General features: G+C 42.5%; 1 protein-coding gene across 1 annotated transcript in view; it reads right to left on the bottom strand.

The window, feature by feature from the left end:
• MALRD1 (MAM and LDL receptor class A domain containing 1) overlaps window positions 1-26,487 on the bottom strand; it is a 433,259-nt gene that overhangs the window by 131,375 nt on the left and 275,397 nt on the right. Inside the window, exons 22-24 of the mRNA XM_019529906.1 lie at window positions 14,564-14,692; window positions 7,649-7,810; window positions 1,571-1,728 (exon numbers count right to left, since the gene is read on the bottom strand). Of these exons, the coding sequence (XP_019385451.1) occupies window positions 1,571-1,728; window positions 7,649-7,810; window positions 14,564-14,692 (449 nt within the window). The remainder of the gene's footprint in view (window positions 1-1,570; window positions 1,729-7,648; window positions 7,811-14,563; window positions 14,693-26,487) is intronic.

Below are 26,487 nucleotides of genomic sequence, written 5' to 3' on the forward strand. Positions count from 1 at the left end.
CCAGCCTGATGGCACATGGGGCCCATGGAGGCAAGACCAAGCCTGGTGCGACACATGTTCCCTGCAAACAGTGATAGGCCCTGGGTGACAGCCTGAGTGGTCCAGAGCTGCCCAAAGGTGCATGGCCTCATGCTGGGCCAGACCCACACTATGTGGCACAAGCAGCACTTGGTGCCAGGTGGCCGGGGCCTCACCCCAGTGCCCCATGCCACAGGGGTGGGAGAGATGTGCCAGGAGGGTCTTGAGCATCCTAATGGCAGCTGCTGCTGTGGAGGGAGGGGGGCAGGCTGTGGCCCTGCAGGGGGGGAGCTGTGTGTGGAAGAAGTCTCTGTGCTGTGTGGGGGGACTGCACCCTGTGGCAGCCCTTGCTGTTCTGCTTCCTGCCCCATCTTGGAAAGCCCTGAAGTGAGCACAAGTGCTGGCCCCAGCCTTTAACTCCTCCTGGCTGAAGATCCAGGAGGACTGGGCAGAGTCAGTTTGCCCCAAGTAGCACAACTTGCCCCATATCAAAGTGCATATCCAGGCATGTGCTCTGAGGCAAACATCCCCGGCACAAATTTGTGCTGCTCCTATCTGAGCTGATACGAGTGCACATACCTGGACACATACTTTGGTGTGAAGCAAGTTTTGCCACTTGGGACCAGCCCCATCCCCCATGCCCACCCCCCCACCACACAGCTCCCACTCACAAACACAGTGTCCCACCCCACACACAATTCCCCCCACCTCCATCCCTACTCACCTGCAACAGTGCCAGGGTTCGTCACACTGGATCCTTGCCATGCATCTGCTTGTCCCAGCACTTTAAGGGTGCATGCCCTGCATGCTGGTAGCAGAAGCACATAGAGATGCTCTGGCCAGAAACCAAAGCATCTCTCTGGAGGTCTAGCTTCTGGGTTACCCCACTTTTGTTCCCTCTGTTTGTTTTTTGATACCTGGATTTCCAGGTTTCAAATTTTGAGCAGCATGAGGAACATTGTTTCATTCACAGCGTGCCTCTTGCAGCATCTCAAAGTGGTCTGGGATGCTGCAAGAGGCATGTGCATGCTTGTCTGGATGCATCCATAGTGTTTAATTCCTACCTCCCAGGATAGCAGCCTAACCACAAGGCTATAGACAAGGCTGGGATGGAAGCCACCTCTTTACCAACCCCTGCTAAGCCTGTACTACTCTGTACAAAAAAAAAAGAGAAAATCAGAGGAGAAGATGAAGCAAAAATCCATACCCCCACAGGTAAAGGTACCCTACTGGGAGAGATTCTGGATTTCAATTCCTGCTTCCAGTTGTACCTCTGTCCAATTACTCTAATGCATAAGAAGTCCCTGGATCAAGGACCAAACCAGGACTCCCCTTCCAAAACATATGTCTTTTTGTTTATTCTCTCTCTACAACACCGATTTACAAATATTTACTGAAATAAAGAGTAGAAGAGAGTTGTCTAAGTAACAGCTTTGGTTATTGTGCACAGAACTGGCAACCTAGCTGAGACTACATAAAGCTTAAACTATTCAAAACATAAAAAGCACAAATGTTGTGATTGGAGGCTTACATAAATATACTTCTACCTTACCTTTAAGGATCCTGTTCGCCTAGAATCACACAACCAGAACCAGAACCGAACTCTACACACTCCAAGGCTGGCTGGGAAGAATCTAGTAGTAACTATTCTTGTTGTGTCCCCTGTCTTCTGAAAAGACGAGTTGACATACAAAAAATGTTGTCCATTACCTTGGAAATAATGAAAACATTTTTTCATTATTGTTTGACATTTTAGTGCATACACACACATACCTAAATATAACCCACAGAACTGATAATATAACAACATAAAAACTGCCATTTATTGCTAGCTCACAGTGTATTTTGTTTCACACAGTGACAAACAGTGGATGTGGATAGGAAGGGTATACAGCATTTTCCACCTCTGCTCCTTTACCCTTTGTAGCTTCCAGCATTCAGAGATTTATGAAGCTCTGACTCAAAGGCCAATGTTAAATATCTACCAATGTACATTTGCTCCATGAATTTGCTCAATCCCTTTTGAACTGGGTCCGACTATCAGCCTGTGGTGGCAATAAGTTCTAGAAGTTAGTTACATGCTGTGTGAAAAAAGAACTTTCTTTTGTTAGTTTTAAACCTACTACCAAATAGTTTCATTTGATGTCCCCTACTTCTAGTATTTTGAGATGTTAAAAAAAAAATTCCAATATACTTTCTCTGTACCATTTACTATTCTAATAAATCTTCATCATATCACGACCCAACAACACAAACATCTCTTTTCTAATCTGAAAAGTCCTAGCCTATTTAGTTTCACATTAGATGGAAGCCTCTCCATAATGCTGATCATTACACTTTACATGCTTGTACTTTCAACTTTTTATGCAGGTTTTTCTCTGTCACTCCTTATATTTCATCTTTCCGAGTAGTCTTTCTTGGTACTGTAATGATCAGAGATTTTTTTTTCACTATGCTATAGTTTGTAAAAAAAACCCCCCAGTATACGAAAAATTCTCAGTAATTACAATAATCAATATTTAGAGATGAGCTTTGGTTTTGCTAAAGCAGTAGCTTTTCTTGCTTTGAAGTTGTTCAAAAAATGAATCAATAAAGATTCAAAAAATATTTCCTAAAATCATTATTTTCTCATGTGTAGTTATTTTTATGACATTCATAAACAGAATAAAGTTAAGCTGTGCCCCTGACTAAATGATAAACTCCTTAGTTATTTTTTATATTACTGCAAAATGTGGTGAGGTTTATTAAGAATCCTCTTTTATCTTGGGAATCAATGTTTCTGATCTTTTAACTAAATATCTTCACAACTGCCCAGGGGTTTCCTTAGCCTCTTCTAATTCATTTTTCCTACTGCAGAAGAATCATACCTACTTCTCATATATTCCTCCCCTTTCCACAGTTCTCTGTTCTTTATTTTCCAAGGATTCCCAAATGAAGCTTTCCACTCAACCCATCCGACTGTAACAGGATCCACTTGTTTGGGTGATTCTACCTTAATGTTATGAGTTCACAAATTAAGTTACGTGTTAGAATACCAGTTAGATGTAGTCAGGGCATTTATTACTTTACAGTATCGGTTAGGATGTGGAAGCAAAAGACTTAGGGAATCACAGAATGTGTGTTGTAGGTAGTGGGAACGTGACAAAGAACACAAGAAAATTTCCTATGCTAAAACTTTTAATAAAGAAAAGGCAGAAGTGCTCAGTAAACACTTTGTTCAAAGTTTAAACATATTACTTTCCAAACTATTTGCAATATTTTTCTGAGATTACAAGGTTAATGGATAACGGTCACTTCATTGATACATTATGTTTAGAACGATATCAAGTATTTGAATTTTGTACTGAACAACACTCTAATTAAAAAAAAATTGGACTATAATAGCACCCATTTTGACTGTGTTAGGAATTGACCAACAAACAGTTCAGAAAAGGTAAACGTCCATAGGAAGTTATTAGCTAAGTGAGGTGTTTGTAGTGGAGTTCCAGGAAACAGGAGTGGGGCCAATACTGTTCAACATTTTCATCAATCATTTGGAATTAAATATAAAATTGCTGCTGGTAAGATTTGAGAATAACATTGGGGCTGGTGAATTGGTAAATAATGAACAAGAGGGGGTTCTGGATCACTTGGTAAATTAGATCCATACAAAAATTTGTTTTAATATCTTCAAATACAAAGAGAATAATTTTCAGAGTTCTTCAAACCATGAAATACATCTGAACTACTTTTTTAAAACCACAAATACTTACAAGACAATTCAGACTCACAAGAGCATGGTGCTGAAACATCAATTGGGCTCATCTAAACCTGTCTGGAGGTATTTGATTAGTAAATCTAAATTGACAGGTTCCTTGTTGTCTGAAGAACATTTTATGGCTCTTGCAGGGGGTTTCTAATTTGAGTGGATTAGAAGATACGCATGTCCAAACTCCAGTGTCATGTGTTCCAGGATTTGGACTGTCCCAAACACCACAGTCCATCAGTGTAAAATATTCAAGTGTGAAGTATCAAGATAAGCATACATCTGAGACAGCTGGCCAAGGAGGTACATGGAGCTCAGGTTCTTCTCTCCCTCTTTCCCCTCCTCCTGCCCCTGCTTCAGCTCCCAGGCCCAGAAAAGAAGAAGTGATCATGTTATCTTGTAGCATAGGAAGGAGAGGCATAGAAGAAGAATCAGAGGATCAGGAGGGAAAATTCCCTCAAGAAGGCCAGAGCATAATCTTCCAAAAGAATTTCCTAATTTCTGAAACTTCTCTTACCCCTTTAGTGCCACATGCCTATTATATCCTGCTCCTGCCCATTTCTCTTTCACTCACACCTGTGCTAAACCATCCAAGATAGTCTGTTGACATAAACTTCCAGCCAAATCCCCTGTCCAGATATAGTCATAGATTCATAGATTGTAAGGGGCTGGAACGGACCTTGCAAAATCATCAGGTCCAGCACCCATGCACGAGGCAGGAAAGACAACTGGGGCCAGGTGACCCCAGTGAGGTGACTGTCCAGTCTCCCCTTGAAGATTTCCAGGGTAGGCGATTGCACCACCTCTGGAGAGAGCTTATCCTTGGTCTGGACACTCTGTGAAGAAATTTTTCCTAGTGTTAAGCCTGAAATGGTCTTCCAAGACTTTGTGGCCATTACTCCTGATTTTCCCCAAGGGTGCTCTGGTGGACAGTTGTTTGCCAAGACCTTGATGCATTCCCCTGATTTAGTGGTAAGCTGCTACCAAGTCCCCTCTTAGTCTTTTGTTTTTTAGATATAAAAAGGCCATCCTGCAGCTTCATGGCTAGAGCCACATGGGTAAAAACTTTCTTCTCACAAAAAAAAAAATCAGCTTTATAAAAATTCCACATCACTACCAGAATATCTTTCAAAGCTTTTTCAATTAAAAAACTAGAAAGAGAAATACCTGCAGAATAGCCAATAGCTTTGTGATTATAATACATTGTGGTTATAATAATCACCTAGCTACGGAAGACCAACGTTCAAGTCACTGTTCTGGCTCTTTTAGGCTAAGGACTGGAACCCGAGTCTCTCATGCTGACAATGAATGTGTTCAGGAACAAAAATTGTGGCTTGGGCAATATATTTGAAAAGATTTAAAATTCTGCTCTTTTTCCATCATAGGATAAAAGGGGTGGGACTGTACTAGAGCTCTAATAGATCATTTGAATACACTTTATGTGAGTTCATTGTTCAGGCATTCAGTGAAGCAACTCATTTGCTCTGAGGACTTTGGCAGACAGATTGTCCAATTAATGATTTATTTTGGCATGTTTTTGGGGAATGGAAAAAACTAATAGGGCAATTCTGTCAGCAGTGTGGTGAACAAAAAACTTTTAAGGACAGAATGAACCAAAGCTGCTTGCTCATGGCTTCATTACTTCTAGAGTAAGGCTCACTTGGACTGGGGTCATAACATCAAAAGTGATTTCCCTGTTGAAGTTAGTTGCATTTATTTTTACCTAAAATTGTGGGCAATTTTAGTTCTTTCACTCATCAAGTGAAGCGATCTAATGGTTTTCAAAACTGTTATACACAATGCCACTCTGATAGACCTACAAATGATCACTGAGGTGGAGTGAGACTTATTCACAGTTTGGCCCTCAATCCCACGTAGTTTCTATCTGTCACTCATATTGAATCAGGATGGTTTGCAAATTGTAATGGCTGTCAGGGAAATGCTCTCATTCTCTCTAACGCTCTCTGCAGTTACATTTTTCCAGATGGCGTATGTGGGTCAGATTAGCACAGTACATTTCTTAGTCCTCATTACTTTTAATAAATACAAGAGGTAAACATTTTCAAGCAACAACCTCCCCCATTTATTCTGAAGGTATTGTATTGATATAGATACTGTAAATTCTAAATAAAAAAGGACTGTTACTATATATTTAGATAGTGCCCAGAAAAATGCTGATCTAACCAGTTTGGCTTCTCAGAACTAGGTCTAAATAATAATAATTTTGCTTTGGTTTTCAACTAAAGTTTTTGATGCAGGACCTCTTCACATTATGTGTAGTGCATAGTGAAAAGACTGAAGAACCCAGGTGAGATTCTGAGATGTTAAAACAGATAGATGAAAAAGACCACTTAGGGGAAAGGACAAGATAATAGTGAAATAGGCAAGTGCAACAAGCAGCATTCTTAGTTCACCAGTTCCCTATCACATATGCATGACTATGTGAATTGCATGCTGTGAAATATCAATATTTACCAAAAAAGAAATTAAAGAATTATGTATACTAAGTGGGTACATCTACACATGCACTTTACTGTGGAGTTGACTAATTAGCTCTGCAGTAAAGTGTCATTATCCACATGAGCACTGGCATTAGAGTGCAGTAAATTAACTAACTCCATCATAAAATAGTACTGTCAGGAATGGTATTATATTACAGTGGAGTTATTAACTGTGGTGAAACGTATATGTAAATGCTGACCCAGGCAAAAATTGCACCCTGTCAGCCCAGGCAGCCAGGGGCCAGAGCCCTTCCTATTACCTAGCCACACTGCTCTGCACTTTGGGCACTCTCATGCTCAGCCAGCCCCTCTGCTGTCCAATGCTGCCACCTGGACCCTGAGGTTGACCCTCTGAGCCTGCTACCCTGGCTCAAAGTGCTGCTGTCCCAGGTACATGTGTAGACACTGTGCTCAGGAACAGTCAACTCCAGTCAACTACTGTGCTGTAGTTTATTCTGCCACATTAATTTCATGTGTAGATGCATCCAGGATATACAAAATACTGTTGAGTTCAGTGACTGCTTCTAATGCAGGCCACTGTAACTGAGAGCAGAAGCTGGTTTAATGCAGCAAGTGCAGTGGAAACAACAGAACTGCTGCACTCAATCAGAAAATGTATCAAGGCTATCAATAGAATAATCTAACAGTTAAGGAGTTGAGATTGTCACTGATTGCTAGTCTCTCCTTCTGCATCAAATTCTTCATTTTTAAGTGAAGCTTGGAGTTTTAAGTGTCTAGCTTGACAAATGCAGGTGTAATTAATTACTTATTTTTCAGAGGCTTACACATGTATGGTAAGTTTATTTAATAAGTTGGACTTACTTATAAAGAGGTTTGTTTCTCCCAAAAGAACATGATTAATTAGTATACTTACATTTTATTTTGCAGCTCATTGTCTAAGAAAGGACTAAACAGATTCATCAATCTGTGACAGAGTATCAAGAATGATATAATCAGAGCTACTTTGAAAAGAGCAATCTATAAAATTACCCTGTTGATGACTCAACCAATGCTTATAAAGGCTGGTAAGAGACTAGCCTCTTAAGCTGTTTATTTTTATTTGTATTCAGATAGCATGGGTGGTATACCTGACAAGATTCAACTTATTCTTCTGGTTCATTTTTGCACCAACTTTTTCAGGTGTCTATTCCATGCTGTACCTTTAACATTTGAAAGGGACATTTTCCAATTACCTTGAAAAAGAAACTTTCACATTTGGTCACTAAATTCTTGATCTTATGTTTGCAATCTGGAGCTGGTGTTAACTTTTAGACTACTTCTGCAGGATACTTTGTTTCTTCACTAGATTTTTTGATAATTTTTTAAACCAACAGTGAGAATGTTCTATTACTTTCCAAAGCTTATATGAGGAACAATATATCACCTGGTGTATGGTCAGCCCCAGGGCCATTTTGCTTGGTGACACTGCTATTGCCAATACTCCAATCAAAAGCATCTCCAGCATCTTGTGTGAAACCACACATAACAGTCCATTCTTGGCCTTGTGTTTCAAAGTTACAGCTTCCAGGAATACTTGTATAATGACCTGAAAATGTGATAAAAAGTAAACTGACTGTCTTAGGTTTCTGTACAGATCACATTAATTCACACATTTAAAAGACACTAAGTATTATGCCACACATTGCAATAGCAAGGATTTTGTTTAACTGATACTACATTTATGTATGTTAAGCTGCAAAGAGGTTTTCTACATGTTGGTATACATATAGCAGCTTTTATTATATCAGTATAACTTTACAAGTATTGATAAAATGTTTCTACATGGAACAAAATTGTCTTTATTAGAAAACTGTAACACTAGCATACTATCGACCAATTCAAGCACTAGCATGCTAGTGATCAATTCAAAGGAAGAAGGGGAAGCATAGAGAGACCCAAATTAAAATCCCATGGTTTAACCAACTGAAATCAAAGGCACCTTGGAAAAGGTAGAAACCTGGCCATGTTATTAAAGATGAGTGTTAGGTTATATCAAGAACATGTAGGAAAAAATTGGACATACTAAGGCATAAACCAAGATACAGCTAAACCAGTGGCAAAAAGGTGGAAAAAAGCATTTAATAAATGTGTTAGAAGAAAGGAACACACAGGTCCCTAAGTGAACAGGAAGGTAAAACCTGAACCATTTGTGTACAATATGAAAAAAAATAAAGTTGAACCAAAATAATAACCTTACCCAGCATTGCAGATTTTTTCTTTAGTGGGAAAGTAATCTAGATTTGAAGTACTGTGAGATGAAATGATTTTGAACACAAATTACCTTCAACTCAGTATTGTTTCTAAAGCACACAACTGTTCTCACACCTTCCAAAAAATATAGTGATGAAGCCACTAAACTAAAACCCAGGTGGTCTGGGCTCAGTTTCTAGATTTATCACTGGTTCACTGTGCACTTCTGGACCAAAATAATTAATTGTATGCTTCTTTAACGTTATCATGATTAGACTGGCATGGATGTAAAACTAAAACTTTTGTTTTGCTGTACTTGTGCTCCTTTTGGATGTTATCCTAAGTTGCAAATGACTGCCTGATCTTCAACTCCAATGCCCCAGTTTGAATTTTGGAGAATTTGGACGAACTCAATAAAAACAATATAGGCCCAGATAAGGCAGTTCAGACAGGCACTAGACTTCTCTGAAGTCAGGATCCAGAGAGTTGATCAAATCTGTTAAAGATCACAATAAGTCTTGAACTACCTATCTGTATGCAAAATTTAAGACTGTTTGAATGTGGGGATTTGGTTTGGGCCCAGCTCCATGTCTAGTTGTTGGCAGCAGTGTTAAAACAGTTACTTACTGGATATTTGTTTTAAAGGATACCTTGAAAAAGTACAAGCAACTTCAGAAGTATATTCAATAAATTCATTTAACATGCTGATCTTACCTTTCCATTTTAGGACTAGGAACTAATCTATATGAACTAACCTATGAACTAACCTACTTGAGAAAAAACAATTTAAAAAGATGGCTTCATTTTGATATGCTTCTCAGTCAATGATTTAATCTGATGGTCCAAAAAAGTTTGTTTTCAAAAAGCCTCATCGCTACTGCAATTGCATCTTATCAAATAAGATACTGATGGGGGTTTCTTTAGTATGATGTAGATACGCAAAAACCATCAGCTGCTATCTTTGTTGTTTGTAGGCTTTTTCTTTAAAGATCAGTCCTTTCACTATAAAGTGAATAACATACACTTTTAAACTCTGAAAAGAGGACCATATAGATTTAAAAAGAGGACACATAAGTTTTAAACTCTGAAAAGAGGACTGTATTGTTTGTGTTGTTTATATAATGGCCTCTGGAAAGGGATATGTTAAACAGGAACACCCAGTGTTCTACCACATACTACATGGTGCAACTAGGACAAGTGGAGCTACAAGGACCAGCTTTAAACAAGGAAGCCAAGCAGTCAGGGAAAAGAATGAGACTGTCTGATCTCAAGAGAAAGAACAATTGTCTTGCACAATTCTAAAGAGATCAAAAACCAAATGAATTTAGATGTTATAATGCTATTCATAATACATTGCCTAACTTCTGGTATTCAACTCTAATATCTTACCAATGCATTCAGAATTCAGTTAATAATAAATATTTATGAACAGCATTTGTAGACTTGATGAATTCACCTACATGTCTGCACCTGCTGGATATTTTTTCTTTTTGATATAAACAGAGTCTATTTAGAGGTTATAAGAAGAGGGCTATTTCATTTGTCTGAAAATTTGCTTTTATTTAAATAATTCAAGCATTCCACTGCATGGTTCATCAACACTGAGGCCTACTATTAATCAGATCAGTGTGTATAATTGAATATGGTTCACAAAAATTGAAACTGCTTTCATGTGTTTTTTTTCACGTCAGTACTTCAAATGGGTCTTGAAAGGGAATGACAACTGTGCAAGATTGCCTGATTGGATAGAAGGAGCAATACAATAGCTGGAAATTTACTTTAAAAAATAATCAGGCTTTTCTGGGTTTTACATGGACATCACGTTGCCTGCCAAATCTGATGTAAAACCAGAGAAGTATCTCAGTGGAACTACTCTAGAGTGCACAAAAGCAGAATTTAGCCCACTGAGTTACTTTGATAAAGCTAGTATAATACAATGGAAAAGGAGCTAAACCTTAACCATTTAATTGAGGGGAAAAATAAGAGAAATTGCAGATAAAATTTCTATTACCAAAAGAGAATTTGTATTAGGTTTGCCTAGGAGGCACATGTTTATTAGGCCAGTGCGGAGCAGCAAGGATTCAATTTGATTTCAGATTTGGCTGATTTGAGGGACAGTGATTTGATTTGGTGATTCAGATCACTGTCCCAATTTGATTTGGATTCAGAAATTGAACTGCTAAATCGGGCATGGCAGCAGTGAGTGGGGCCCCACCCCCTGCCTCCTCCCCCATCTCCCCCGCATGGCTGCCTCGCTCAGCCCCAGCGTCCCAGCACTTAAGAAAAAAAAAAAAGAAGAAAGCCCTGCACTCACCAGCTGCAGCAGTGGCAGAGCCCCCCTGAACAGCTTCTGGGGGCTCGTGGCAGAGCCCCCCTGAACAGCATGGTGCAGCATGGATTGCCCCCCGCCACCTGGCACCTGTCACATCATGCAGCTGCAGCATGGCTCAGCAGGGCACTGCATGCTGTCCCAGAGCTGGGGCATCTCCAGCAGTCACCCAGAGCCTGGCAGTGCTCAGCCTGAGTGGCCCCAGCTCCTGGAACGTACATGGAGCCCCATGGTGCCCTGCTGAGCCGTGCCACACCCGCCTGATGCGACAGCTGCCATGCAGGTGCCAAGTAGAGGGAGGGCTCTGTCATGAACTTCCAGAGGCCCTGATGGCTGCTTCTGCAGCCAGCAACTGTGAGGCTTTTTTGTTTTGTTTTTTTTAAGTGCCAGGATACTGGGGCCAGGCAGGGCAGTCATGGGAAGGGGCCTGGGGAAGCAGGGGGTAGGGTGGCACTTGGGGACCTGGGGGAGCCAGCAGGAGATGGGGATAGGCAGGGATCCCCCCTGGTCCCCTCCTACCTCCTCCAGCCCCTCTGCCCCCTACTTACTGGCACACAGCCTGGATCCAGCTCCCTGTGGCAGCAAGCAGGGATTGCCTGAATCTCTGAATTAATTTGGAGGCTTCTGAATCAATTCAGAGGCTTCCAATTTGATTCAGACCTTTTAATGGGTCTCCCAATTAGATTTGGATTCAGAGGTTTGGCCCCCAAATCTGGCCGAATCTCCTCCGTATCAAATTGGCTACTAAAGCTTCGTGCAGCCCTAGTGTTCACAGTTTCTCCCAGAACAAAAATGGTGGTTTTGGGAGAAAAATAACCCATCTCTAACCTGGTAGAAGTAACTGTAGGAATGTCTCTTCCAGGAAAATAAAGAACTGTACACTTCTCCATCACTTGGCTCCTCCTGAGGACCAGGAAGAATTGAATACCAGGGATTGATCCCCCACATCTTCTGAGACTGGAGTCACCCCAGACCAGGGGAGGAAGCAGATGCAGATGCTATGTGCCCCCTCCTGAAGGCACAGAGCTCAGCTACTCTTGCCCTTTGTATGACCAGGAGGGAAAGGGAGGTTCACCTGCTGTTTGCTGCCCATCTGCCCCTCACATTAGGGACTCTAGTGTGAGGAGCAGGTGGGGGCTTTCCCATGTTGCTCCCCATGCTGTCCCCAAACCAGGAGCAGCCTGGTCTGAGGCAGGCATGAGAAGTAAGGGATGGAGTGAAGTTGCAGCCTCAATGCCTGCATTGCTCCCTCTCCTGGAAATATTTCTAGCAGTGGAAAAGTTACACTGCTAGAAATTAACATATGCTTATTGTTAGGGTGACAATATTTGGATCTTGGGGAGCACTGGATTTGCAGCTGGATAAAAGGCTTGACCTGTGGCCTAGGGAAGCTGCTGACCACAAGGCAGAATGATAGCTAAGCCAGCAATTTGCTTATGCTAAGTAGCCATCTTAATTGTGTTAACCATTTTTCTGAAAAAGCAGCAAGTAAGTCTGTGTGAGTCTGTGTGCTGTCAATGAGGTGAAACTTTAGGAATGTGGAAGATGGTACAACCTGAGAAAGAAAAACAGACTGGAATGTGAAAAAACAACACGTAATTGGTAACAGAATCCTAGATGAACATATGCAAAAAGGTGAATGGTGATTGGTGAAGAAGCTTCCAGGTTTTAGTCAATGTCTGCCCATTGACAGAAGAAGTAAGATCAGGGTCTTAGACATGTGCTCATAGCAAAAAGACATGTAAATGAGTAAAATGTATAGGCAATTCCATGTGAATGAAGCAAACAGTAAACAGAGATGGAGCTTAAGATAGAAGAAATAGGTAGAACAGAAGGAGGGACAGGGTAGAATAAATGTTAATGAGCATAAACCAAAGTGTATAAATGTGGAAAAAAATATTGTTCAGTGCAGCTCCCCGGTTTGTTGTTTTTTTGGGAGCTAGTCTGAAGCTGTCTCCATTCTGAATAAAGTTGTTGCGAGCAATGTGTGCTGGTGTTTGCTCCCTGCCTGCTCTGGCTAATGAGTAACAGGATTGATGAGCGATTGTATCGTTGTCTCCCTAGTTGTTGGGCACCGCATCGAGTCGGGGTCTAACACTCATGCCCTTAGATTAATTTAATTTTGAAATCTGCTTGAAAAAAAATTACAGAAATCACTGCACTACAGGAAATGCAGTAGTCAATTGGTAGAGATTCCTTTGGTAAATCTTCTCCATTATAAAACGAAAAAATAGAGATGGAGTAGTTCTTCTGAGAAACTTTTACTATGGCTCTTTTTTCCTTAATATATGTGCTGAAGCGAAGGTAAGTATGCTTGCAGTACAATACAGATTGTGAAAATATTTTATTGTTAATGTTGTACATTTTGTATGACCTAAGTAAAAAAGATTTATTCTTCCTTCCCTAATTTGACCATGCTGACAGCCACAGATATGGGGGGTCGGGGTGGAGGTGTGTGGGGGGTAGAATCTTAAAAAAGAATGATTAGTATGAAAATCTATTGTAATTGCTTTATGAATGTGATGAATTGTTTCTCTCCTGCATATCAAGACTAATTTTGATGAGATTCATATGGACAATATAGCAGAATCTTGAGCTATAAGCTCAAGATTTACTAAAACAAAAACAAAAAAATAGATTCTTTGGCCTTCTTCCTCTGAAAGTGTATTTCTAGTATATTAAAAAAAATGACTTGAGGCAGAGAACATTGTTTCTGCTTGTTGCCATTTAGAAACAAATGTTCTCAGTGGGCACATCTACACGAGATGCTACTGTGCAGTCATTACTGAGCATTTATATAGTACTTGCATTAACAAGTATTAAATAAATGTGCAGTAACTGGAGTTACTGCCCAGTAGCACTGGTGAACATATTTTAGGTGATCCTACTGTGCAGGAGCCTAATAATACTATGCAGCAGCATATTAGCACTGTCCATGCTGTGATGAGTTACTGTGCAGGATTTTTCAGCTACCACACAGTGTCTTATGTAGATGTGTCCAGTTTGAAGGGATGGCTTGTTTAACTATAAGCTCTTTTCACTTATCTAGGTTTTAGAAGTTAAGTTTGGTCCTTCTACAGACATCATCAGTACAGATGTTGTGCAGGTCAAATTAGGCCTGAGTCTTCAGTGGGGTCACACAGGCGTATTTATCAAATAGTTCTGTTGATAATGAAGACAGAAGATAACTCAGTTGACACTTTCTGTTTTGTTGCTTCTGCTGCTATAGTAGGAGGGAAGAGCAATTCTATCCTATTTTGTCAGTACAATGAAAATGCAAGTCAGATAGTATTCCAAGCACATACACAGAGTTGATCTGAAGGGTAAGATTATGTCATTTCTACATAGTCACTTGCTGGAGTACAACTGTACGCTAAACAAATCTATACTCATATCAATTTGCTTATTTGGCTTTTCCCTTTAATGGTGACAGCTCAAAATATTTTCAAATTAATAAATGAGTTTACATTTCTTCTTATAAGCAATTCGTAGAGTAATCCATGGATTTTGTTCCTTAAAGAAAAGTGAACATGGTTTCCTATTCCATCTTTGTTTTGGATGTTACACATTTGTGACTAAATCACATTTAAATATTTTCATTCAGCAAATGTCTCTGAGGATCTGAAAATGTCAAACCTTGTGCGTTGGAGGAGCAGGGGAGAAGGAGATCTGCTTGCAATTATCTTCTGAGCAGCTGCGTGAATCCATCTAAGCTACATTACAGTATTTAAGGTTAACATTTTAATTGGAGCTTATATTAATATATAGAGAGGTACTTACTGCAGTCAGCTTCATCAGATTGGTCCTCACAGTCTGGTTTGTAGTCACAAACAAGGTGAGACTCAATGCAATTCTTGTTCCAACACACAAAATCAGTGATTGCTGGGCATTCTCTAGGACTCTCTCCAACTAAAACCAACATGATGTTTAAATCAATATTGTAATTCAATTGAAGTATGCCCCTTTTATTTATTTACCCATTATACACCACCACTAGTGATTTACTGTTTCCTTCAGATGTTATTCAAACCTGCTGTCTTTCAGTGATGTCTTCTGCCTGCCTAGACTGCTATATTGGCCATCCTCAAAGCTCTATGAATGGAATGTTTCCACTGGGTGGAATTCATTTCAATGTTGGCCCAATTGTTTCCTTGTGCAGACACTTTTGTATGAAATAGGATTTGTAGCAAAACCAGTACAAATGGGGAAAGCAAAGGGAACACTGCTATAAGCTGGAAAAAAGGCAGTGGTAAAATGTGGGCAAGTCATTATATTACTTTCATACAGTGTATTTCAGAAGCCTTAAGTGAAAGGTATTTTGGAGTATAGTAGAGAAACTATGACAGCATGCAGGCTGCACAGATATTCTTCCTAAACTATTTGAGATGAAGACCTGTTTTCCTAGCTCATTTGTGAAACAGTTAAAACCAGAGAAAGAGAATGAAAGAATAATTGCAGCTTTTCACTAGAAAGGCTATAGCTAAAGTCAGTCAGCTTTCAGTTTCATCCTTCTGTCAAACCATAAAAAGCCTGATGTAATGTTAATCAAGTGTTTCAGGATATTGGCTACAAAACTCCAATTAGCACTAATAAAACGGTGCTGTTAACCCAAAACACAACATTCTAGTGCCTCAATGTCTACAGGAATAAAGTTTAAAACAGCAGTTCTCAACCTTTGGCATCTTACATTCTACCAGCCATTTTGTCAAAAAACCCTGGTCCCACTCAAACCCTGGTTGAGAGACACTGGTTTAGAAAATGTGTTCTGACTGTGTTCTTTGTATTTGAGTTGTAACAGGACCGCCTTTAAAGGCACCTGTGGCACCTCCAAACAGCCACATTAAGTACATTGTGTACTCCTGATTATAAGGGCACTGCCCCACCCTCACCTGCCATACGTGGAAGTAAAATTAATATAAATTTGGGAAACTGCCTTCAGAAAATCAGGGTTTAGCCTTAGGTGCCTTGCTGTACCCTATTCAACACTGGGCAGCCAATCTGGCTGAATACTTGGTTTAAGTGACCCCTACCAACTAGGGCCTCTCAGGTTCATTCTATTCAATCTAATCTAATTAGACCCAATTAGGCTTACCTAGACTTTGGCTTGTTGGCCCTACCTTAGTCTGAGGGGCTTGCTTGCCCCTTACTATAGCCCTTGTGGCTTGCTTGGCTGTCACTCCCTCTGCACACTGGGTTCATTTATGGTCTGCCTGTTCCCAACAGGCTATCTGGGACCCCGAAGTGTATCTTGGGAGAAATCCCAGCTCCCCTTGGACTCAGTGGTCCACTGTCATCTCTGTTCCTGACAGAACTCCCTAGGTACCATGCCTGTTCTGGACAGAGCCCTTCCTAAGTGCCATGCCTATTCTAGACAAGGCTATCCTGGTCTCAGAGGATTACTACTTTTTTTTGTTCCATTCAGTCAATACAGCACCAACCACTGTGGCTTCCACTCACTTAGTGGCCCCCACCCTCCCCTTGAACTTTATGCACTTTAGCCTCTTCCCTTTGCAGTTCACTCCAAGTCAAATTGCTTGCAGCTTGTACAGCTTGGGACCCTGCTGCAACCTTAGCCCTACTGCCTGGCCCTGCTCTCAGTAACAGGGATTGGGGCCCCTATTACATCAGTACTATTGTTCTGTGAAACAAGTCTGAAGTGGAATAGATCAGCAGTCACAATTATAGGCAGAATATCTGGAAGCATCTAAGGTTTGATAATTTTGAATTAAAAGCATTTGATAATTTTTAAGCCTCTTATAGATCTGGTTTCTAACACTGATCCACATGGCTCCTATTTTTCAGAGAGCTGATGATCCTCAATCTCTTACTAATGCTGACATGATAAAACAAGCAGGGCTAAATTTTCGGCTCCCAGGGTATTTACACACATGCAGGAAGGCTGTTTCAATGAGCTGTAATCCAGTGCATCAGAGCAGACTTGATTAATAGTGTCTAGTGGGGTGTAGAAATTAATGTGCTCCAGCAGCCTCCGGCACATCAGCATCTCCACACTGAAAAATGGTGGCAGGTTGCTTTGAACTAAAGCTCATTCAATGAGCTTTCGTTAAAAGCAGTATTGTATGGACACTATGACGTGATGCAATACCTTGTGATGTGACACTCGGGTGCTTCTAATTAGTGTGGCTTGCTAATGAAAGCACCTCCCCTGCCTCCTGGAGCACATCTATAAATGTCCCCAGAGCATAGGAACAAGGATATATTAAAAGACATATTCAGATGGAACTAAGATACTTGGAGTAGTGTGGCAGGGTACTGGATGTGCCTGCCACTTTAAGAGGTCAGGCAGCCTGTTGAGCCACTGGCAGGTGCGTGTCAGAGCTAATGGCAGAGTCAGCTGACTCAGGGGGCTGGCAGGTGAGGCTAGGCCTGGTCAAAGGAGTCACTTGATTGAAGGAAGGCTGGGCTTAGACAGGGTATAAGCCTAGACCCTGAAATCAGGGCCATCTTGGGAGCTGGTGTAGGAACATCACCCAGCAGGAAGATTGCTACTCCTGAATTCCAGCAAGGAAAATAATATCTGGAGGTCTGGGTAGGAACTAAGGGGATGGAGGAGGTTCTTAGGGGTGTAGTGTGGGGTCCAGAGTCCTGAAAAGGGGGCTGAGTGCCTGGGGCCTATTGAGAAGATGGTTCAGGAAAAGCCCAGAGAAGGAAGGGGCTGCAATAAGGAAGACCTATGGAGGCTCTGAACCTGCAAGAGAGAGAAAGAGAGAGAGAGTGATCTATGGAGGGGCTCAAGTGGGCAGACCCACAGAGAGGAGAGGGCTGGTAGTTGGAGGACAGACCCTGGGAACCTTGACTGGCTTATACTGGGTTCAGGGCCCAGAAAGGGCTGAAGGGTGAAACAGACCACTGTGAGAGACTGACAGAACTGGGAGTCTGGAGTCTTCACTGGCCTGGAGGTGGGGCCAGGGCCTAGGAGAGGTATAAAGGTCCATGTGGGGCCACAGACAAGAGGGAGGGGACAGGGAGCATGCAGCCCAGTATGATGATAGCTGGTAGGAGTCCAAGAGTGAGCTGGGGGCCAGAGACAAAGGACTTGGATGTGAGATGGAGCCAGGGCTAGGGGGGGACCAGTGGTTAGTAGCCCAGGAGGGGTGTAGGGCACCTTGGAGAGAGCCCAAAGAGTTATGGATAAGACCAGGATGATTTGAAGAACAGTAAGATCTCAAATTGCACCCTACTGGAGGTGGTTGGTGTGGTGGGGTTGCCTGTGGCAGGGTAGTCTCCATAAAATGCCACGCATGAGCCACTCCAGGGAAATGGGAGGATGGGGCACTGGAAAGCCTCAACTCCCACTGCTTTGTAAATAACCCTGTGGAGGGGGAAGGCTTGGGAAGCACACCCTGACAGAAGAGCAGTTGATGTGGATCTGGAAGCGCAGTGAGGGGCCAGAGAAACCAGAACCAGGACCAGGACCAGGTGGGTCCAGAGGCGCAGTGAGAGGCCAAGGAAGACCAGGACCATGTGGGTCTAGAGGACCAGTGAGGGGCTGGGAAATAGAGGGTAGGACCAGAGGGGTCCAAGTCTATGAGTTCTGAGGCCTACAGTGAGGCCCAGTGAGTATGGTGGGACCATAGGGGTCCAGCAGCCCAGTGAGGAGAATGTTGCAGGGCCAGATGGGTCTGAGGGCCTGAAGAGCAGCTTGGAAATGAATCAATAACAGGGTCCAGAACAAGGGACCAAGAAGGGGGCTGACAGCCTGGAGAGGGGCCAAGAGAAAGATCAAGGGACCTAGTAGCTTGGTGACTGGTTGAAGGAGACCAAGGGGATCTGAGGGCCTAGAGAGGGGCCATAGGAAAGACCTAGGGGTCTGGCAACTGGAGTTGTTGGGTGAGACAGAGGGGTCTGAGGGCTCAGAGAGGGGATGGAGGAGAGACTGAGGGGGGTCTGGCAACTGGAGTAGGGCTAAGAGGCTGAGGAATTGGAAGACCCAGTGAGGGGCTGTGTCAGCAATGAGTTGTACACCTCTATGGATGCCATCTGCGAGGTATGGGGTGGATTTGGAGCCACACAATTAGCCCTAAAGGCTTGTGGTGCTATCTGGGGGAAACTTATTGAATGAGGCTCAGCAAGGAGCCTAGGTGGAGGTTCAGGGGTTCAGTGCAACCAGGCCATGCAAAGGCCTGTGGGCAGCCTCCCTATTATCATATTTATTGTCAAGGTATGGCAGATGAGATGGAAAGGTGCCCTAGGGATGATATGGTCAGGGACCCTCCAGGGAAATGTCATGGCCACCCCTGGGACCTGATCTTGTGACAAGCAGGTATTCAAGTTAGCTAAATGTCTGGTTTCATTAAAGGTACCATTTCGTTCACTTTAGGAGTTTAAAATAAGTATATTCACTGACTGAAGTAATTCATGTGTGATAAGCTAATAGCAACTTGAACACCTAAAGTTCTCAAACCATGTAGCAAAAGCTAATAATTTACTAATACCTGTTTTCAGGGATTTGAAAAATCAGCGGAGAAGTTGCGTGGCTTGAAGAAAATCACTAAATGCTTCAATGGCACCTGGAATAGAACCCTCTTCTTAAAAATACCATATAATTCTCTACTGAACTAACAATTAAAAAGTAACTCAGGTGATAAGCTGGGAGCTTCTACATTGCTGAAGTGAGATTACTTGAAGTGGAGATGGGTCTTTCCACATCTTAGTAGCATAACTATTGGACACAGTGGATCTGGATTCTAAACTGTGGCTTGGTCCTCTCTAGATAGCTATTAAAAAAACATGTTTTTTCCAGGTAGCTGCTTACGAACTAGCAGGTACATTTACAAACATTATGTAAATTCTGGCAAAAGTTCTGGCACAGACCAGGACGCAAATCTGTTTCGGAATGAACATAACAACGAGTGGCACAAACAGATATAAACATAATATGCCTCCTAAATTTCCAAGTAAAGCTCTATACAAATCTCCATACTAAGTCCATACAAAAACAAAGGCCCAGTTTTCTACAGTATACAGCATTATCTCTGACTAATTACATCCCTGCATGTTCACCAAAATATATCTTATTTCTGAGGTCCTATGTGCATTTCAACACAAGAGCTTGTATTGATAAGATTCTAACAATATAGAAAACATGAGGACCTCCAAGATATTACTTTGCTAGTCCTTTTCCCAACCAAGAAACATCAGTTTCCAACATCCAGGTTAGATTCTATCACTACTTAATCCATAGAGTTAGAACGATAGGATTTTCAAAAGTGACACTCAGATTTCCAGCAGATATGCTTTACAAGCCAACCAATTCCTCCTAACAACTATTAAATTCTGACATGGTACAACAATGAAATTTCTGATAAAATGAGGAACAATTCAATTTTTCTTTCTTCCCACTCCCTTCTCTGTTTGCATGTGTACATAGTGTGAAAATGCACAAATAAATTGCCTGTGTGGTTTATTTAATCAAGTGGAAATGTAATTTGCTACTTTATAATCTCTTTTTTTATCAGTATTGTATCTTAAAGTCATCTACCATTTGTTTTAATCTAGTTTTCTTACCTAGTTTTTCAGTTTGACCAAACTAAATTCATTATTCTCCCAGATCTACAAGGAATATTTCCTTGGAAAGGAACTAACATTTATAATTACAGATAACCATGTAAGTAGGGAATAGGGCCAGCTACATTTTAGTGCATAACGTGAAAGATCTGAAAGTATGGCAAGAAGAGATTGAGACTAGTTTGGAGCATAAAGCCAGGGGTCAAGGTCCAAGGACATATAGGAAAGCCCCAGTGTTCCTATATGTTGTGTATAATCTTGGGTAAATTATTTAATTTCTTCCATGTGCTGTAAATCCTCATCAGTAAAATACTCCCCTGGTCTTTTTTTCTCTAGACTGACTAACCGAGTTATTCTAAACTTTCCTCATAATACTTGTGGGAAACATCACATGAATATAGCATTTGGTGATTTATTTCTAACAAGAAAGCATGAATTAACTAGATGTAGTAAAGCAGAAGCATGTTAAGAAAATAACTGAGCATTAGGGTAGCATTGAAAAAAAAAGTTAACTAGAAACAGCTATGCTGTTTGAAACCAACAATTTTGTTGTTTTTCCCCTGGACCAGAGCTCTATAGAGACACATATATTTTTATCTGTAAAGTCTCCTATAGGGTGAACACTGGGGCTAGGGACAGACATTACATATAAACCATTTTAAGTGATCAGAAACTGGTTTAAACCTGTAACAGAACATATGTTCAATGCACATAAACCAGTTTCAAAATGGCTGAAACTGGTTTGAGCTAAACCTGGTTGAATGTAGTATTAGACTTAAGTGATCTGGCTCAAACGGGTTTATGTGATGTCTGTCCCAGACCCTTTGCTGGTTTAAAATAAACCAGACACTCCTGGCATGCACTCTGGGCTGGGTCGGGCTCTCTGCTCCACTGCAGGGCTAGCCCCTCCCCCTCTGCTCCCTGGCTGGAGCTTGGCACAGACTTGTAGGCACAGAGTGTTTGCCTGGCTTCTCCCTGCTAAACAGGGATTATTCCTCCCCCCACCCCGCCGTCTTATGCAGACACCTCAGCATTAACTAGCAGACCACACAGCTATGGTCTATGCTGTGGGAAAGGACAGAGGCAGACAGGCTTTTTGGAGCTAATCTTGGAAGAGCTGTTTAAGAATAGCTTCATTACTTAAAGGAGAGAGGCTTTGTTTTCTTAATGAGTTGATAAACACAAAGTTAGGGGTGATATGTATTTCCTGCTGGGCAGCTCAGTGGGGTGGTGGGTGGGGAATAATCAGAGTGTCCTGATGGGATCTGGCCACACCTTCACCCTCAGCTCTGACATGTGGAAACAAAGGGAGGGCTGCTCTAGCGCTCCCTGGCTTGTAGCCTGAGCCACTGCATGTCCCTGCATTTCTGGGATGTCTGTCTGGGTTACAAACTGATTTAGCCTATCCAGGTTGGACTAACCTGCAAAGATTGAATCAATTTAGGCTCAGGCTCAGGCTTTTTGAATGCCTGTCCTTAGCCTCGAGGATTAGAATCTGATAAATCCTTTCTCATTAAAACAATTACTCTGGGGCAGGAAAATTGCAATTGCCTGTTATTCATTCCACCCATTTCTCTAGTTCTTCTTTGGAATTGCAACACATCTCTAAACCAAAAACAACTGAGGGTTGGAAGAATAACACAAGAAATAGTTTAGATGAAATACTAATGACTATGTTATACACTTCAGCAAATGAAACAAAAGCACTTGAAAAGGAAAAGGAAAAGGAATACACAAAATATTCTTTTTCACTGAAATGCCTTTTGACTAACATAGTAAAGAGTCACAGTCTTCAAATGAATTCTAGAAACAGTTTGCTTTATTGGACAAAACTTATAAAAGAAACAAGTTAATGATGACTGCTTGTAGCAGGGCACTAAGGTTCCTGCTACTGACAAACAGTAATATGGGCTCAGCTGCCAGTCACCAGGGCAGCACAGGTGTGGGTTGCTGAGACAACCCGTCTGGTCAGCTGACCGGAAGGGGGCAGGGCCTGGCCTATGTAAACAAGCCAGGCTGAGGCCAGAAGTTCAGTTCCCCTCTGGCAGTTGAGGAAGAGGGAGCTCTGCTGGGAGTAGGCAGGACAGAGAAGCCTGATGGTCTGAGCGGTTTCTGCATGAGGACATCGGGTGGAGGAAACCCTAGTAGGGATATGAATGAAAGTTAGCCAGTTGGCTTGGAATTTATGTTGTAGCTGCTAGCCCAGGAGTGGGAGTTTTCTGTTTTTGTTGTTGTGTAAGACCGGAGGACCGGGTGAGGCTATTAGGGGTGGAGAAGGCCTCATAGGGGCTCCATGGTAGTGTGGAGACCCAGCGCCAGAGAGGGCGCCATGTTTTGGGGGTGTATCAACCCCGGCCCCAGTGTGGGCAGTATCATGAGTAAAAAGCACCAGTGCAGGCGCAGGCGAGAAGCCCCAGTGGGACGCAAGACCCGGAAAGGGGGTCTGGAGGCCAGGCAAGGCTGCGGCCACCTGAGCCTCGATTGTGGGGATCGCGAGTCAAGGCCCCAGTGCAGGCGAGAGCATGGGAGACAGGCCCCAGTGTGGGCTGCGAGAGCTCAGACAGGGAAGAGGCCCCAGTGTGGGCAAGAGCATGGGAGACAGGCCCCAGTGTGGGCAGCGGCTGTGAGGGAAGCCAGGGAGAGCCCGTGAGGGCCCGGGAGACTGTAGAGCCCACGTGTAGCCCCAGAGGTTAGAGTGTACCGTGTCACTGAAGGCAGGGCACAGACTGGAACATCTCAAGGCACCATGCCAAAGAGCCGTGCTAAAGAGGGTAGAAAGGCAGCCTCCCTTACCATCAAAGACGTGGTGGGCGAGATAGTGAGGGTGCACTGAACCTGATTTGGCACAGTAGATAGGGGGCTAGGGGAGTTCATGGCACCCCTAGGTCCCATCCTGCCACATTGCTATAGAATCATAGAAAGTTAGGGTTGGAAGGGACCTTAGAAGGTCACCTAGTCCAACCCCTCCTCAAAGCATCCCCAGCTAGATCATCCCAGCCAAAGCTTTGTCTAGCCAGGTTTTGAAAACCTCCAAGGATGGAGCTTCCACCACCTCTCTGGGTAACCTGTTCCAGTGCTTCACTACCCTCCTAGTGAGAAAATTCTTCTAACCAAAACTTCCCTTGCTGCAACCTGAGATTGTTGCTTCTTGTTCTGTCATCTGCCACCACTGAGAACAGTCTAGCTCCATCCTCTTTTGAACCCTCTTTCAGGTAGTTGAAGGCTGCTATTAAGTCCCCTCTCGGTCTCCTCTTCTCTAAATTAAATAAGCCCAGTTCCCTCAGTCTTCCTCAGAAGTCATGTCCCCCACCCCCCTCACCATTGTTATTGTCCTCTGCTGGACTCTCTCCAATTTGTCCACATCCTTTCTGTAGTGGGGGGTGGGGAAGCAAAACTAAACACAGTACTCCAGATGTGGCCTCACCAGTGCTGAATAAAGGGGAATAATCACTTCCCTTAACCTACTGGCAACACACCTACCAGTGCAGCTCTGTATGCTGTTAGTATGCTGTTAGTCTTCTTTGCAACAAGAGCACACTGCTGGATCATATTCAACTTATTGGCCACTGTAACCCCCAGCTTGTACTGGTACATGGGATTGTTCCATCCTAAGTGCAGGACTTTGCATTTGTCCTTGTTGAACCTCATGAAATTCCTTTTGGCCCACTTCTCCCATTTGCCTAGGTGACTCTGAATCCTTACCCTACCTGATCACCATGAGTTTCCAGAGATGGTGACCAATGGCTGTGCAATCAGATCAGCCAACTCAGCACCCTTGGTTGCATCCCATCTGGCCGCATCAACTTATACACATCCAGATTTTCTAAGTAGTCCCTAACTTTTTTTACCTCAGTCTTCGCAGGTCAGGTCAGCTCCCAGACTACTGCTCCTGGCAGCACAGTTTGGGGAGGAGGTAAGCAGCCCTCAGTGGTGAAAGAACAGGTTAGGGACTAACCAGTGATCTTATGGTCATCTTCAAATTTGAAGGATGAACAAGAACAACAAAAAGACTGAGGTGAAGAAGGCATTACACATTTCAGCCTTTTCTGCGTCCCATCACAAGGTTGCCTCCCCCATTCCGTGATCTTCCTCATGCTACCAACATACTTGTAGATACCCTTCTTGCGACCCTTCACATCCCTTGCTAGCTGGAACTCCAATTGCACTTTGGCCTTCCTGACTTCATCCCTGCAAGCCTGAGCAATACTCTTATATTCTTCCCTAGTTATTTGTCCAAGTTTCCACTTTTTATAAACTTCCTTTTTGTGATTTAGTTTACTATAATAATGTCCATTAAAACAATTTAATCTTAAAGTACTTTAAACTTTACAAACTTATCCTCAGAGTATCAGCCTATTATATATCAAGTCACTCATGGTGTGCCAGTATTCAGCAGTACATTCACCAAGTTGTCAAGGCATGCCAAGTTCTACAAACACTACTACACGAGGAAGCAATGGGGTAGCATTTACATCTTCTTGTTCCTCACTCTCCTGACTTCATGACTAGGAATCCATTTACAGCTGTGTAATCAAGGGTGGCCATCAGCATGAGTGTAGAGCAAGTTTCAAGCTCATCTCTCAGGAGCTGTAGCCAGATGCCTGAACCACTCTGTCATGACTCCCTATAATGTATTACATGTTTTTGTTGTTCATCCTTCAAATTTGAAGATGACTGTAAGATCACTGGTTGGTTTAGTTTCTGTGAGTACTTGAGTGGCTGCTCAGGCCAATTTGTACTTTGAACTGTCTGTCTGACACACTGAGCAAGAGATGGCACTTTGGCTTGCTTGATCAATAGTGGATATGCTGCTGTTGTGAGATTTACACTGTTTGCACTTCTGTCTGTCTCAGCAGTTCTCCTCTGCTCATAGATGGTAAGCTGCAGTATGGATGAGGCTTTGCCAGGTGAAAGCATCATGAGTGTAATCTTCCCAAGATTTCAGGTTAATGTTGAAATGTTTCAAGGATGACTTGAGGGAGTCCTTGAAACATTTCTTCTGGCCTCTCTGAGAGTGCTTTCTCCCCTTTAGCTTACCGTAGAAGATCTTTGGCAGTCACTCATCTGACATCCTGGTGACATGGCCTGCCCATCTCATCTTTGATTTCATCCACAGAGTGTAGATGTTTGGAATGCCTGCCTGTGTGAGAACTTGTCTTGCCATCTTATCCTCACCCGTTTCCTTAGCTTGTGTGAAAGTGGTTCAGCTTCATATCATGGCATCTGTACACCATCTAGGTTTCATATGCATTCATGAAGATTGGCAAACAATGGATTTGTAGACCTTAAGATTTGTTTGTTGACTGATGCTTCTGTGCTCTCACACATTTGCACATAGTCTGCTGAAGGCCATGCTTGCTTTGGCAACTCTGGAATTGGTTTCATCATTGATGTGAACGGCACACGACAGTTTATTGCTGAGATAGGTGAACCTGTCCACTGCCTGAAGGGTTTGGCCATTCACTGTGATGGTAAGCTCTACATAAGACTTTCCTGGTGCAGGCTGGAGTATCACTTCTGTCTGCTTAGTGTTGATTGTGTGACCAAAGTTGTCATGAACTCCAGAGAAATAGTCTATACTCCACCACATATCAGACTGAGATTTGGCATTCAGGAAACAGTCATCAGCAAACAGAAGATCACAAACAGGCATGTCCTGTAACTTTGTCTATGCCTGTAGTCTTCTTGAACTGAAGAGCTTGCCATCAGTCAATCCCGATGTCATTTGGGACTGACTGATGGCAAGCTCTTTAGTTTGAGAAGGATGTCAATCCCAATGTCACAGCCATGAAAATAATTTGTAAACAAAGCAGAGAACATCCTACTGAAGAGAGTTGGGGCCACCACACAGCCCTTCTTGATTTCCATTGGTGACTGGGAATAGTTCAGATGACTCATCCACAATGTGAACAAGAATGCCATCATGGAATTGATGAACCATTGTGATTAATTTCTCTGGGCAAGCAAATTTTGCTATGATCTTCCAAAGGCCCTCCTGACTGTCTGTATCAAATACTTTTGTCAGGTCAATGAAAATCATATACAGCTTGGAGTTCTGTTCCTGGCATTTCCCCTGAAGCTGAAAAGCTGCAAACACCACGTCTATGGTCCTCCAATGTTAACTGAGACAGTGAAAGCAATTAACTTGCTATCAAATGGCAAAGCACTTGGAACAG

Source organism: Crocodylus porosus, unplaced genomic scaffold (assembly GCF_001723895.1).
Source record: "Crocodylus porosus isolate Cpor-Errol unplaced genomic scaffold, CroPor_comp1, whole genome shotgun sequence".
NCBI classification, from domain to species: Eukaryota; Metazoa; Chordata; order Crocodylia; family Crocodylidae; genus Crocodylus; species Crocodylus porosus.